This window comes from Oncorhynchus nerka, linkage group LG10 (genome assembly GCF_034236695.1).
Source record: "Oncorhynchus nerka isolate Pitt River linkage group LG10, Oner_Uvic_2.0, whole genome shotgun sequence".
Classification (NCBI taxonomy): domain Eukaryota; kingdom Metazoa; phylum Chordata; class Actinopteri; order Salmoniformes; family Salmonidae; genus Oncorhynchus; species Oncorhynchus nerka.
In genome coordinates, this window is record NC_088405.1 from 13,417,598 (window position 1) to 13,433,331 (window position 15,734).

At 43.2% G+C, this 15,734-nt stretch overlaps 1 protein-coding gene across 4 annotated transcripts in view; it reads right to left on the reverse strand.

Moving 5' to 3' along the window:
- Positions 1 to 15,734, reverse strand: part of LOC115127544 (ABC transporter G family member 20-like) — a 117,440-nt gene that overhangs the window by 10,756 nt on the left and 90,950 nt on the right. For all 4 annotated transcript variants that reach the window (XM_065023023.1, XM_065023024.1, XM_065023026.1 and 1 more), the window contains 9 exons: positions 8,587 to 8,680; positions 7,420 to 7,494; positions 5,728 to 5,908; positions 4,818 to 4,914; positions 4,482 to 4,650; positions 2,999 to 3,099; positions 2,112 to 2,182; positions 385 to 434; positions 208 to 264 (listed from right to left, as the gene is read on the reverse strand). In XM_065023023.1, the coding sequence (XP_064879095.1) occupies positions 208 to 264; positions 385 to 434; positions 2,112 to 2,182; positions 2,999 to 3,099; positions 4,482 to 4,650; positions 4,818 to 4,914; positions 5,728 to 5,908; positions 7,420 to 7,494; positions 8,587 to 8,680 (895 nt within the window). The remainder of the gene's footprint in view (positions 1 to 207; positions 265 to 384; positions 435 to 2,111; positions 2,183 to 2,998; positions 3,100 to 4,481; positions 4,651 to 4,817; positions 4,915 to 5,727; positions 5,909 to 7,419; positions 7,495 to 8,586; positions 8,681 to 15,734) is intronic.

Genomic DNA, 15,734 nt, shown 5'->3' on the forward strand with positions numbered 1-15,734 from the left:
ATTCAACAACACGGGTTACATTGTGGTCTTGGGAAGACAACAGCTTAATCAGACACTAGCAAGGCTAGTAGATGTGGATGGCAGAATACTATCAACACAGGGCCTGCTTCCCAAATGACACCCTATTCCCTACATAGGACACTACTTTTGACCACGGCCCTATGGACCATTTGGGACTTAACCAGGGTTTTAAGGGGATTTTCATACCTTGACAGGAAGAGAGAGCAGGTAAGACCTGCTACTCATCTTATACTGGATAAAACCCTGAGGAGGGAACAGAGAGGCAGAAGCCATATAAATAATAACACTCTCAAAAGTCAAATAACTCTTCCAGTATCATTCATCACTTAATGACAAAACAAAGAAAAGGGAACTCTGGTGTACCTCAAAGGCATCTTTCATTTTTTTCTGAAGCATTAAGGCGATTTGTCGATCTGGAGAAAATACATTAAAAGGTTAAAACAATGTCACCATAAGTTTAACTAACATCACTTGAAAAATGTTTGATCTATTTCAATGATTTGAACGTTTACAGCGGTGGAATAAAACTAATCAATCATTTACTTTGAAAAGCATTCAAAATCCATTTCCATTACTTGGGAGATGATCCATCATTCAGAAGACCCCCACAGTATTGTAAAACAGTTACACTAACACCTAGAGGTCAATTTCACAGCCAAACTATCTATGCTATTCTATTGGCATTCTATTATATTCTAACAGTGTTCTATTCTATTCAGAACTATTCTATTCTAACAGTGTTCTATTCTATGCAGATCTATTCTATTCTATCGGCATTCTAATCTAACAGTGTTCTATTCTATTCAGATCTATTCTATTCTAACAGTGTTCTATTCTATGCAGATCTATTCTATTCTATCGGCATTCTATTCTAACAGTGTTCTATTTTATTCAGATCTATTCTATTCTATTCAGATCAACTATATTCTATCAGTATTCTATTCTATTCCAACAGTGTTCTATTCTATGCAGATCTATTCTTTTGGCATTGTATTCTATTCTAACAGTGTTCTATTCTATTCAGATCTATTCTATCGGCATTCTATTCTAACAGTGTTCTATTCAGATCTATTCTATCAGTATTCTATTCTAACAGTGTTCAATTCTATTCAGATCTATTCTATTGGCATTCCATTCTATTCTAGCAGTGTTCTATTCTATTCAGATCTACTGTATTCTATCGGCATTATATTCTATTCTAACAGTGTTCCATTCTATTCAGATCTATTCTATTCTAACAGTGGTCTATTCTATTCAGATCTACTGTATTCTATCGACATTATATTCTAACAGTGTTCCATTCTATTCAGAGATATTCTATCAGTATTCTATTCTAACAGTGTTCTATTCTATTCAGATCTATTCTATTCTAACAGTGTTCTATTCTATTCAGATCTATTCTATTCTAACAGTGGTCTATTCTATTCAGATCTATTCTATTCTAACAGTGGTCTATTCTATTCTAACAGTGTTCTATTCTATTCAGATCTATTCTATTCTAACAGTGGTCTATTCTATTCAGATCTATTCTATTCTAACAGTGTTCTATTCTATTCAGATCTATTCTATTCTAACAGTGTTCTATTCTATTCAGATCTATGTTATTCTATTCTAACAGTGTTCTATTCTATTCAGATCTATTCTATTCTATTGGCATTATTTTCTAACAGTGCTCTATTCTATTCAGATCTATTCTATTCTAACAGTGTTCTATTCTATTCAGATCTATTCTATTCTAACAGTTTTCTATTCTATTCAGATCTATTCTATGGCATTCTATTCTAACAGTGTTCTATTCTATTCAGATCTATTCTATGGCATTCTATTATAACAGTGTTATATTCTATTCAGATCTATTCTATCGGCATTATATTATATTCTAACAGTGTTCTATTCTATTCAGATCTATTCTACGGCATTCTATTCTAACAGTGTTCTATTCTATTCAGATCTATTCTATGGCATTCTATTCTAACAGTGTTCTATTCTATTCAGATCTATTCTATTCTAGCAGTATTGTATTCTACTCTATTTGAAGGTACATTCTGGAACACTGTCACATGCCAACAGACTGCGGAGTGAAAGCTTACTGGTCAGGTCCAACCAGACGTGCACCGACCCTCCATCCACCACCTCCTTAGAGACCTGCCTCTGGATCATCCTGCATAATACAACACAGAACAAACATGATACTGTGTGTGTGCATGCAGTAAGCTACCTGGTCGGCCCAGGTGTGTGTGACCCTGATCGACAGGCAAGACCAGACTTTCCACTTCACGGCTGATCACACACACACACACACACACACACACACACACACACACACACACACACACACACACACACACACACACACACACACACACACACACGAAGAGGAATCCATGCAGATACACACTGTCACAGACAGACATACTGGTGACTGGTGTACCCTTCCTCACCACAGAGTCATCATCATGTTAGATGCCTTGTTGACCTCACTGTGTGTGTGTATGTGTGTGTGTCTGTCCGTGTGTGTCTGTCTATCTGTCTGTGTGTGGGTGTGTGTAAGACAGTGGAATGCAATGTCACATTGGCAGCTGGAAGGTGCACAGGTTTCCATTACGCTGTAGGGAAGAATCTTGACACTGGTGGCCTTAAAGTTCAACAGCATGGACAGTGATTTCACTTGCTTTGGCAATGTTAACACATGATTCCCATGCCAATAAAGCCCTTGAATTGAATTGATTTAAGAGAAGAGATAGAAGAGGCAAGAAGATAGTAGAGTAGAGTAGAGTAGAGTAGAGTAGAGTAGAGTAGAGTAGAGTAGAGGAGAGGAGAGGAGAGGAGGGAGAGGAGAGGAGAGGAGAGGAGAGGAAAGGAGAGGAGAGGGAAGAACAGAAGAGAAGACAGGAGAACAGAAGAGAAGAGAACAGAAGAGAACAGAAGAACAAGGTAAGAAGATGAGACTAGAGACAGGTCCAGAGGTAGGTCTCACCTCTTGGTCAGGTAGCTGGTAAAATTATTTCCAAACCCGATGACGGCCCAGTACTCTCCGTTATAGGCCCCTGCAAAAGCCTCAGCATGGGACAGGTTCACCTAGGGCAGGGAGGGACAGGGGACACCATCAGTGACTATAGCTAGGTCTTAAATTACACCCTATTCCTCCATCTAGTGGACTAAGTCTGACCAGGAGGACAATGTTACACCCTATTCCTCCATCTAGTGGACTAAGTCTGACCAGGAGGACAGTGTTACACCCTATTCCTCCATCTAGTGGACTACGTCTGACCAGGAGGACAGTGTTACACCCTATTCCTCTATCTAGTGGACTAAGTCTGACCAGGAGGACAGTGTTACACCCTATTCCTCCATCTAGTGGACTAAGTCTGACCAGGAGGACAGTGTTACACCCTATTCCTCCATCTAGTGGACTAAGTCTGACCAGGAGGACAGTGTTACACCCTATTCCTCCATCTAGTGGACTAAGTCTGACCAGCAGGACACTGTTACACCCTATTCCTCCATCTAGTGGACTAAGTCTGACCAGGAGGACAGTGTTACACACTATTCCTCCATCTAGTGGACTAAGTCTGACCAGGAGGACAGTGTTACACCCTATTCCTCCATCTAGTGGACTACGGACCAGGAGGACAGTGTTACACCATTCCTCTATCTAGTGGACTAAGTCTGACCAGGAGGACAATGTTACACCCTATTCCTCCATCTAGTGGACTAAGTCTGACCAGGAGGACAGTGTTACCCCCTATTCCTCCATCTAGTGGACTAAGTCTGACCAGGAGGACAGTGTTACACCCTATTCCTCCATCTAGTGGACTAAGTCTGACCAGGAGGACAGTGTTACACCCTATTCCTCCATCTAGTGGACTAAGTCTGACCAGGAGGACAGTGTTACCCCCTATTCCTCCATCTAGTGGACTAAGTCTGACCAGGAGGACAGTGTTACACCCTATTCCTCCATCTAGTGGACTAAGTCTGACCAGGAGGACAGTGTTACACCCTATTCCTCCATCTAGTGGACTAAGTCTGACCAGGAGGACAGTGTTACACCCTATTCCTCCATCTAGTGGACTAAGTCTGACCAGGAGGACAGTGTTACACCCTATTCCTCCATCTAGTGGACTAAGTCTGACCAGGAGGACAGTGTTACACCCTATTCCTCCATCTAGTGGACTAAGTCTGACCAGGAGGACAGTGTTACACCCTATTCCTCCATCTAGTGGACTAAGTCTGACCAGGAGGACAGTGTTACACCCTATTCCTCCATCTAGTGGACTAAGTCTGACCAGGAGGACAGTGTTACACCCTATTCCTCCATCTAGTGGACTAAGTCTGACCAGGAGGACAGTGTTACCCCCTATTCCTCCATCTAGTGGACTACTTCTGACCAGGAGGACAGTGTTACCCCCTATTCCTCCATCTAGTGGACTAAGTCTGACCAGCAGCGATTGGTCCAGTACCTGTTGCACGCTGGAGTTGTCAAGGAAGGAGAGCAGGGATTGGCTGAAGGAACTGGAGGAGGTCTCATTGTTGACCACAGCCACCTGTATTCCTTTGGGGTCTCCTCCGATACACAGACACATCAGAGAGATCTGCATGACTGGCAGAAGGAACTGGAAAAACAGGGACCTGGACAGATACAATGCAATCAGACTGGGGTTGCAGAACTTTCCCAGAATTCCCAGGTATTCCAGACATTTTGGTTGGAAGATTTAAGGGATCATCATCTTCATCATTATCGTGTCTGCCTTCCTCCAGCTCATTCTACTCCTTTAATTCATCCTCATCCTCCTCACCCAGGCATTCTCTTCATCCGCACCGTGGTCTTGATAATCAGAGCTGCGATGTTCCTCCACTTTGGCATCACATGCCTGACTCGTACCTTCCAGTCCGCTACACACACACACACACACACACACACACACACACACACACACACGTTTGTTTTACTATCCTTGTGGGGACCAAACAATTGATTCCCATTCAAAATTGTATTTTTCCTAACCCTACCACTTAACCTAACCCTTACCTTAACCCCTAACCTAACCCTAACTGCTAACCCTAGTTCTAACCCTAATTGTAACCTTAAACCTAACCCCTAAGCCTAAAATGTCCCCACTTGTCTGAATTTTCCTTGTTTTACTATCCTCGTGAGGATTTCTGGTCCCGACAAAGAGAGTAAAACCCAACCCAACACACACAGTATTAAATATCTTAGGAAATTCAATTCAAATATACAGTATAGTGTCCAACAACCCTACATTTACCTGAGTATATACAGTATAGTGTCCATACAACCCTACATTTACCTGAGTATATACAGTATAGTGTCCATACAACCCTACATTTACCTGAGTATATACAGTGTAGTGTCCATACAACCCTACATTTACCTGAGTATATACAGTGTAGTGTCCATACAACCCTACATTTACCTGAGTATATACAGTTTACCTGAGTATATACAGTGTAGTGTCCATACAACCCTACATTTACCTGAGTATATACAGTATAGTGTCCATACAACCCTACATTTACCTGAGTATATACAGTGTAGTGTCCATACAACCCTACATTTACCTGAGTATATACATTATAGTGTCTATACAACCCTACATTTACCTGAGTATATACAGTGTAGTGTCTATACAACCCTACATTTACCTGAGTATATACAGTGTAGTGTCCATACAACCCTACATTTACCTGAGTATTTGGGCAGCTCTTCAACTGGTCCCGGCCCGACTCCCAGGATTGGTTGAATCTCTTCCCGGCCGCTTTCGAGTGATTGGCCGCTCTCTAGTACCCCACCCTGAGGGTAAGTGCTGTGTTTGGAGCCCACCTGGTCTGAGGTCTCACACAGCTGCAGGAAGGCTTTCTCCAGGGTCTGCAGTGGGTGGATGGGGCAGTAGAGGAGATAGACAACACAGTCAATTGAACACACAGATAACACAGTCAAGGGTTTATATGATCAGTGGTCAACACAGAACCAACTAAGCACGGACCGACGCAGGCGTCTTTTGGACTTGTGCTGTCCAGCCGGCCTTGATTTCAACGTCCACAGACATTCATTTTTGGTCAGGTTCAGACCGGACCAAATCTGAGCCAATCATAGACATCTATTTTTAACAAGTTTGGATAGCACAGCAGAGTAGAACACAGCAGAGTACATTACAGTACGGTAGAGTACACTACATTACAGTACAGTAGAGCACAGCAGAGTACATTAAAGTATAGTAGAGTACACTACATTACAGTACAGTAGAGCACAGCAGAGTACATTACAGTATAGAGCACAGCAGAGTACATTACTATAGTAGAGTACACTTTACAGTACAGTAGAGCACAGCAGAGTACACTACATGAAAGAAAAGTGGTTTAGTACAGTAGAGTACAGTAGAGTATAATATAGTATAATGTACTGTATTTCACCCTCATGTACTCTACTGAATTAAACTGTACTGCACTCTACTGTATTCTAGTGTACTCTACTGTACTGAATTAAACTGTATTGTATTGTACTCTACTGTACTGAATTAAACTGTATTGTATTGTACTCTACTGCACTGAATTAAACTGTACTGTACTGCACGCTACTGTACTCTAGTGTACTTTACTGAATTAATTAGTCTGACTGTTGACTGCCTTCCCAGTAGGCACAATTATATTGAAAAGACGTCTAAAAAAATACATTCCAATATGTTCATTTTAGGATCTGAATGAAAGATGAAAATACATACAGTGCCAGTCAAAGGTTCCATAGTTGTTATTTCATAGTTGTAATGTCTTCACTATTATTCTACAATGTAGAAAATAGAAGCAATAAAGAAAAACCCTAGAATGAGTAGTGTCCACACTTTTGACTGGTACTGGATGTATTTTCACCTTTCATTCAGAACCTAAAATAAACATCTGGAAAATATGTTTTTAAGACGTCTTTTCAATATAATTTTGATTACTGGGAAGGCAGTCAGACATCAACAGTCAGACATCAACAGTCAGACATCAACAATCAGACATCAACAGTCAGACGCCAACAGTCAGACGCCAACAGTCAGACGCCAACAGTCAGACATCAACAGTCAGACATCAACAGTCAGACGTCTCACATAGCTGTAGGAAAGCTTTTTCCAAAGTCTCCAGTGATTGGATGGTAGGAGGCAATAGGGTCAATGTAGGGCTACTGCCTGCAGAACATTGTTGTCTAGCGGTAACACTCCTGGCATCAGTCACATTAAATATACTCAAATATAAACCGCCATTCAATCCCTGCTTCTACTATACTCTCGCTTGCCTGTCCACCTGTCTCCCCCTTCAGTTTCCAACTGTCTGAATACAGTGTGAAATGTACATAATATTCTTCTAAGTAAATTGTATACACTGTTGTTGGCTACTCACCGCAGCACTGTTCTGTTTCATCAAGGTTTCTGGTTCCCCCTCTGCCAACATTCGGCCATTCCGCATCAGACCCACCTGGAGAGATAGAAAACAGCAGTCATTCCAAATGGAGTTTTGAGGAACGAGGCGAGGAGAGAGGATGCGAGGAATCAAGGAAAGATGAATTAAGAAAGAGCCTTAGTCATAAAATATTTGTACTGGTATTTGTACTGGGTTTAAGACTTGTTTTAGTATGACAGGTGAGGACAGGTTTAGTATGACAGGTGAGGACAGGTTTAGTATGACAGGTAAGGACAGGTTTAGTATGACAGGTAAGGACAGGTTTAGTATGACAGGTAAGGACAGGTTTAGTATGACAGGTAAGGACAGGTTTAGTATGACAGGTGAGGACAGGTTTAGTATGACAGGTGAGGACAGGTTTAGTATGACAGGTGAGGACAGGTTTAGTATGACAGGTGAGGACAGGTTTAGTAGGACAGTACAGAGAATGTTATAGAGTATAGAGACAGTATAGAGACTGTTATAGAGTATAAAAACAGTATAGAGACTGTTATAGAGTATAGAAACAGTATAGAGACTGTTATAGAGTATAGAGACAGTACAGAGATTGTTATAGAGAATAGAGACAGTACAGAGACTGTTATAGAGTATAGAGACAGTATAGAGACTGTTATAATGCATAGAGACAGTATAGAGACTGTTATAGAGTATAGAGACAGTATATAAACTGTTATAGAGTATAGAGACTGTATAGAGTATGTTATAAAGTGTAGAGACAGCATATAGACAGTATAAAGAATGTTATAGAGTATAGAGACAGTATATAAACTGTTAAACTGTTATAGAGTATAGAGACAGTATAGGGTATGTTATAAAGTGTAGAGACAGTATAGAGACAGTATAGAGACTGTTATAGATTATAGAGAGAGTATAGAGACTGTTATAGAGTATAGAGACTGCTACAGAGTATAGAGGCAGAATAGAGCCTGTTACAGAGTATAGAGACAGTATAGAGACTGTTATAGAGTATAGAGACGGTATAGAGACTGTTATATCAGTAGGTAGTTACCATGTATATAGACTGTATCTTACCACGTTGGCTTGCCTGGCCTCCTCTATGTAGTGTCTATCAGTAGGTAGTTATCATGTATATAGACTGTATCTTACCACGTTGGCTTGCCTGGCCTCCTCTATGTAGTGAGTGGTGATGACGACTGATACTTTTCCAGTTTTCACAATCTCTACTAGATGCTGCCAGATCCTACAGGGACACATGGTACAACTCAGTTTAAGGGCACATCCTATGGTCCCAAATGGCACCCTATTCTCTATAAAGTGCACTTTTATAACCAGGGCTCTGATCCAAAATATTGCACTATTCAGGACATGGGGTGCTGTTTGGGATAATGTTGTACTGTACCTCGAGCAGTAGAGATACAGAGAAAGAGTGTGCAAATGTGATCATCTGCGCACCAAAAGACTACGTGTCCCGTTGAGCTAAAGCCTAGGCATTAGCTTGGGAGCTAACGCAGGTCTTGAGGTCTCAGGCAAGGTTACTCATCACATGAGTGCAGTTCAGAGAACCACCTTTCAGCGTCACACAACGAATAAACTAACTTCGTGCAGATATGATTTGATTACCACCATAAAGATGTCTTAATCTGTGTCCCAAAAGGCACCCTATGTGCCTTTTTTATTTCACCTTTATTTAACCAGGTAGGCTAGTTGAGAACAAGTTCTCATTTGCAACTGCAACCTGGCCAAGATAAAGCATAGCAGTGTGAACAGACAACACAGAGTTACACATGGAGTAAACAATTAACAAGTCAATAACACAGTAGAAAAAGGGCGAATAATTACAATTTTGCAGATTAACACTGGAGTGATAAATGATCAGATGGTCATGTACAGGTAGAGATATTGGTGTGCAAAAGAGCAGAAAAGTAAATAAATAAAAACAGTATGGGGATGAGGTAGGTAAAAATGGGTGGGCTATTTACCGATAGACTATGTACAGCTGCAGCGATCGGTTAGCTGCTCAGATAGCAGATGTTTGAAGTTGGTGAGGGAGATAAAAGTCTCCAACTTCAGCGATTTTTGCAATTGTTCCAGTCACAGGCAGCAGAGAACTGGAACGAAAGGCGGCCAAATGAGGTGTTGGCTTTAGGGATGATCAGTGAGATACACCTGCTGGAGCGCGTGCTACGGGTGGGTGTTGCCATCGTGACCAGTGAACTGAGATAAGGCGGAGCTTTACCTAGCATGGACTTGTAGATGACCTGGAGCCAGTGGGTCTGGCGATGAATATGTAGCGAGGGCCAGCCGACTAGAGCATACAGGTCGCAGTGGTGGGTGGTATAAGGTGCTTTAGTGACAAAACGGATGGCACTGTGATAAACTGCATCCAGTTTGCTGAGTAGAGTGTTGGAAGAAATTTTGTAGATGACATCGCCGAAGTCGAGGATCGGTAGGATAGTCAGTTTTACTAGGGTAAGTTTGGTGGCGTGAGTGAAGGAGGCTTTTTTGCGGAATAGAAAGCCGACTCTAGATTTCAGATTATGAAACTCCCTAAAGACTCCCTAAATTTTACCAGCATATCGATTGCGCAACCAGGGGTGGTAAAACCTTGGATCATTGTTACTCTAACTTCCGCGACGCATATAAGGCCCTGCCCCGCCCCCCTTTCGGAAAAGCTGACCACGACTCCATTTTGCTGATCCCTGCCTACAGGCAGAAACTTAAACAAGAGGCTCCCACGCTGAGGTCTGTCCAACGCTGGTCAGACCAAGCTGACTCCACACTCCAAGACTGCTTCCATCACGTGGACTGGGACATGTTTCGTATTGCGTCAGATGGAAATATTGACGAATACGCTGATTCGGTGTGCGAGTTCATTAGAACGTGCGTCGAAGATGTCGTTCCCATAGCAACGATAAAAACATTCCCAAACCAGAAACCGTGGATTGATGGCAGCATTCGCGTGAAACTGAAAGCGCGAACCACTGCTTTTAATCAGGGCAAGGTGTCTGGTAATATGTCCGAATATAAACAATGCAGCTATTCCCTCCGCAAGGCTATTAAACAAGCTAAGCGTCAGTACAGAGACAAAGTGGAATCTCAATTCAATGGCTCAGACACAAGAGGCATGTGGCAGGGTCTACAGTCAATCACGGACTACAAGAAGAAACCCAGCCCAGTCACGGACCAGGATGTCTTGCTCCCAGGCAGACTAAATCACTTTTTTGCCCGCTTTGAGGACAATACAGTGCCACTGACACGGCCTGCAACGAAAACATGCGGTCTCTCCTTCACTGCAGCCGAGGTGAGTAAGACATTTAAACGTGTTAACCCTCGCAAGGCTGCAGGCCCAGACGGCATCCCCAGCCGCGCCCTCAGAGCATGCGCAGACCAGCTGGCCGGTGTGTTTACGGACATATTCAATCAATCCCTATACCAGTCTGCTGTTCCCACATGCTTCAAGAGGGCCACCATTGTTCCTGTTCCCAAGAAAGCTAAGGTAACTGAGCTAAACGACTACCGCCCCGTAGCACTCACTTCCGTCATCATGAAGTGCTTTGAGAGACTAGTCAAGGACCATATCACCTCCACCCTACCTGACACCCTAGACCAGGGGTGTCAAAGTCAAATGGACGGAGGGCCAAATAAAAAAATCAGCTACAAGACGAGGGCCGGACTGTTCGAATGTTCATTGAAAAATTTTTAAATGACGCATATAGTCTAGTGAACCTAATTGAACCTACTGAAAACCTAACAAATATATTACAATATGATCAGATAAATAAAGCAATATTTTCTTATGGCTCTGTCAGTAATCTTTAATTTTCAACAGACACAAAAGACAAATTTCCTTTATATAAATATCCCCATAACATGAACATTAAATGAAAGAAACCGGTATTCAAGGCACCATCAGTAGACTATATTTTCTATTTTAGCAAAAGTGGGCTAAATTTACTTCAAAGAAAAAGCAATAATAGCAATTTTCTATCATCCACTCAACTGAAATATTTTTAAAATATAATTGGATTGAAATACAAAAAAATAAAGTGCAAAAATCTATTAATCAAAAACAACACTTTGTTTAAGGAGAAGTAACATGCAGTGAAAACAAATATTAAATTTTAACTTTTAAACTTGAACTGAGTAAAAACTCTAAATATGTGATTGCACAGTAATGTTCACTTGTTTGAGGTTGAGGGTGATACTTGGTGGTGTCCCATCTTTTCCACAAGTTCATCAATGTTCGGGGTAAGGCTCTGAGCTGAAGAAATCCTCAGAATTGAGTGGAGGTGTTCAGCAGTAAGTCGACTTCTGTGTGATGTTTTGTTCAGGTTCATCAAAGAAAACAGTTGTTCACACAGGTATGTGCTGCCAAACATAGACAACGTTTGAGCAGCCTGGATGCGCAGCTGGGGCATTGTGCCGGGGAGGAAACGGGCGAACTCCGCAGCACCCACTGCCGCATATTTTGCCCTCAGTGCATCATTGCATTGGAGGTCAATCAACTCCATTTGGAGGTTTGGTGGTGAGCTTTCCACGTCAACAGCAAATGGGTTACCGAGCAGTTCCAACCTGCTTTTTTGTGCTTCAAAGTCAGCAAATCGGCGTCGAAAGTCAGCGGCAAGCATACCTATTTTATCAGCCAACTGTGTGCTCGGGAACGCACTGGTAGAGAGCTTCTCTTTCATGGTCTGGCAGCTGGGAAAGTGGCTCAAATTTTCTTTCCGCATCTGCGTCTCCCACAGAGTCAGTTTGGTTTTAAATGCCTTCACTGTACTGTACATATCAGAGATGACACGATCCCGACCCTGCAGCTGCAAGTTTATTGCATTCAGATGACTCGTAATGTCACACAGAAAAGCCATTTCACACAGAAACATTTCGTCTCGGAGTTGTGTTGTGTCTTTCCCTTTGCTGTCCAAGAACAGACAAATCTCCTCACGAAGCTCGAAACATCTTTGAAGCACCTTTCCCTGGCTTAGCCATCGCACCTCTGTGTGATAAGGCAAATCACCATGCTCCGTTTCTAACTCCGTCAGAAATGCCTTGAACTGGCGGTGATTCAAACCTTTGGCTCTGATAAAGTTAACTGTGCGCGTGATGATGCTCATTACATGCTCCATTTTCAAGGCTTTACCGCACAACGCTTCCTGGTGTATGATACAATGATAAGCTGTCAGCTCACCTGTCGCGTTTTCCTCTTGCATCTTTTCCCGTATCTTCGCCACCAGTCCGCTCCTGTGTCCACACATCGCAGGTGCTCCGTCGGTTGTCAAACCCACGAGTTTTTCCCAAGGCAGCTCCATCTCATTTACACATCTTGACACCTCTTCATACAAATCATGCCCCGTAGTTGTGCCATGCATAGGACGTAAAGCCAAAAACTCCTCTGTCACGCTTAGGTTGGAGTCCACTCCGCGGATGAAAATTGACAACTGGGCAATGTCAGAAATGTCGGTGCTCTCATCCACAGCCAAGGAATATGCAATAAAATCTTTTCCCTTTTTCACAAGCTGCTCTTTTAGATTGATGGACAACTGGTCTACTCTCTCGGCAATGGTGTTTCTGCTCAGACTCACATTTAAAAAGAGTTGCCTTTTTTCTGGGCAAACTTCGTCACAAACTTTAATCATGCAGTTTTTGATGAAATCCCCCTCCGTAAATGGCCGGGCTGATTTAGCGATCTCTTCTGCCAAAATAAAACTGGCCTTGACAGCAGCCTGGCCTTGTGATTTGGCTTTTTTGAACAGAGCCTGTCGAGATTTGAGGCCTCGTTTTAATTCCTCTGCCTTTTGTAGCCTTTGTTCCATGTCCATATTCTTGTTTTTGTCCGCGTGTTTCGTTTCATAATGTCGTCTCAGATTATACTCTTTCAGTACCGCCACACTTTCTCCACACAGAAGACACACAGGTTTTCCAGCTACCTTCGTGAACATATACTCCGACTCCCACCTTGTTTGAAACCCCCGGTTCTCAGTATCCACCTTCCGTTTTGCCATTTTTGATGGGTATCTGAAAGTTAATTTTACTGTGATGCTGACGACTGCTGTGCCAATAAATATTGAAATGAAGCAGCCTACTGCTCGGTGCGTCACCTTTGCATTGTGGGAAATGTAGTATTGGTGCGTGTAAAAGATCTGCGGGCTGCCGGCTTGCTGCGGGCGGTTCTAATAATAAATCAAGATCATCCCAGGGGCCGTAAAAACCTTCTTGCGGGCCGGATGTGGCCCGCGGGCCTTGACTCTGACATATGTGCCCTAGACCCACTCCAATTTGCTTACCGCCCAAATAGGTCCACAGACGATGCAATCTCAACCACACTGCACACTGCCCTAACCCACCTGGACAAGAGGAATACCTATGTGAGAATGCTGTTCATCGACTACAGCTCGGCATTCAATACCATAGTACCCTCCAAGCTCGTCATCAAGCTCGAGACCCTGGGTCTCGACCCCGCCCTGTGCAACTGGGTACTGGACTTCCTGACGGGCCGCCCACAGGTGGTGAGGGTAGGCAACAACATCTCCTCCCGCTGATCCTCAACACGGGGGCCCCACAAGGGTGCGTTCTGAGCCCTCTCCTGTACTCCCTGTTCACCCACGACTGCGTGGCCATGCACGCCTCCAACTCAATCATCAAGTTTGCGGACGACACAACAGTGGTAGGCTTGATTACCAACAACGACGAGACGGCCTACAGGGAGGAGGTGAGGGCCCTCGGAGTGTGGTGTCAGGAAAATAACCTCACACTCAACGTCAACAAAACTAAGGAGATGATTGTGGACTTCAGGAAACAGCAGAGGGAACACCCCCCTATCCACATCGATGGATCAGTACTGGAGAGGGTAGCAAGTTTTAAGTTCCTCGGCATACACATCACAGACAAACTGAATTGGTCCACTCACACTGACAGCGTCGTGAAGAAGGCGCAGCAGCGCCTCTTCAACCTCAGGAGGCTGAAGAAATTCGGCTTGTCACCAAAAGCACTCACAAACTTCTACAGATGCACAATCGAGAGCATCCTGGCGGGCTGTATCACCGCCTGGTACGGCAACTGCTCCGCCCTCAACCGTAAGGCTCTCCAGAGGGTAGTGAGGTCTGCACAACGCATCACCGGGGGCAAACTACCTGCCCTCCAGGACACCTACACCACCCGATGTTACAGGAAGGCCATAAAGATCATCAAGGACATCAACCACCCGAACCACTGCCTGTTCACCCCGCTATCATCCAGAAGGCGAGGTCAGTACAGGTGCATCAAAGCTGGGACCGAGAGACTGAAAAACAGCTTCTATCTCAAGGCCATCAGACTGTTAAACAGCAATCACTAACATTGAGTGGCTGCTGCCAACACACTGTCATTGACACTGACCCAACTCCAGCCACTTTAATAATGGGAATTGATGGGAAATGATGTAAATATATCACTAGCCACTTTAAACAATGCTACCTTATATAATGTTACTTACCCTACATTATTCATCTCATATGCATATGTATATACTGTACTCTAGATCATCGACTGCATTCTTATGTCACTAGCCACTTTAACTATGCCACTTTGTTTACTTTGTCTACATACTCATCTCATATGTATATACTGTACTCGATACCATCTACTGTATGCTGCTCTGTACCATCACTCATTCATATATCCTTATGTACATATTCCTTATCCCCTTACACTGTGTATAAGACAGTAGTTTTGGAATTGTTAGTTAGATTACTTGTTGGTTATCACTGCATTGTCGGAACTAGAAGCACAAGCATTTCGCTACACTCGCATTAACATCTGCTAACCATGTGTATGTGACAAATAAAATTTGATTTGATTTGATTTGATTTGATTTGATTTTCGATTGGAGATGTTTGATATGAGTCTGGAATGAGAGTTTACTGTCATGTATTGTCATGTTATGTCTTGTCCCTGTGCTTTCTCTTCTCTTCGTTTCCCCCTGCTGGTCGTATTAGGTTACTTTCTCTCTCTCTATCTCTCTCTCTCTCTATCGTTCCGTTCCTGCTCCCAGCTGTTCCTCATTCTCCTAACGACCTCGTTTACTCTCTCACACCTGTCCCCTCTTTTGCCCTCTGATTAAGTCTCTATTTCTCTCTCTGTTTCTGCTTCTGTCCTGGTCGGATTCTTGTTTGCTTTGCCCTTGTCCCGTCCTGTCGTAATCTGCCTCTTCATCAGATGCTGCGTGTGAGCAGGTGTCTCTGTCCTCTACGGCCCGCGCCTACCCGGAGGGACCAGCAGTCTGTTGCCGCTAGCCCTGCTATTCTCCTCTACTACTAGAA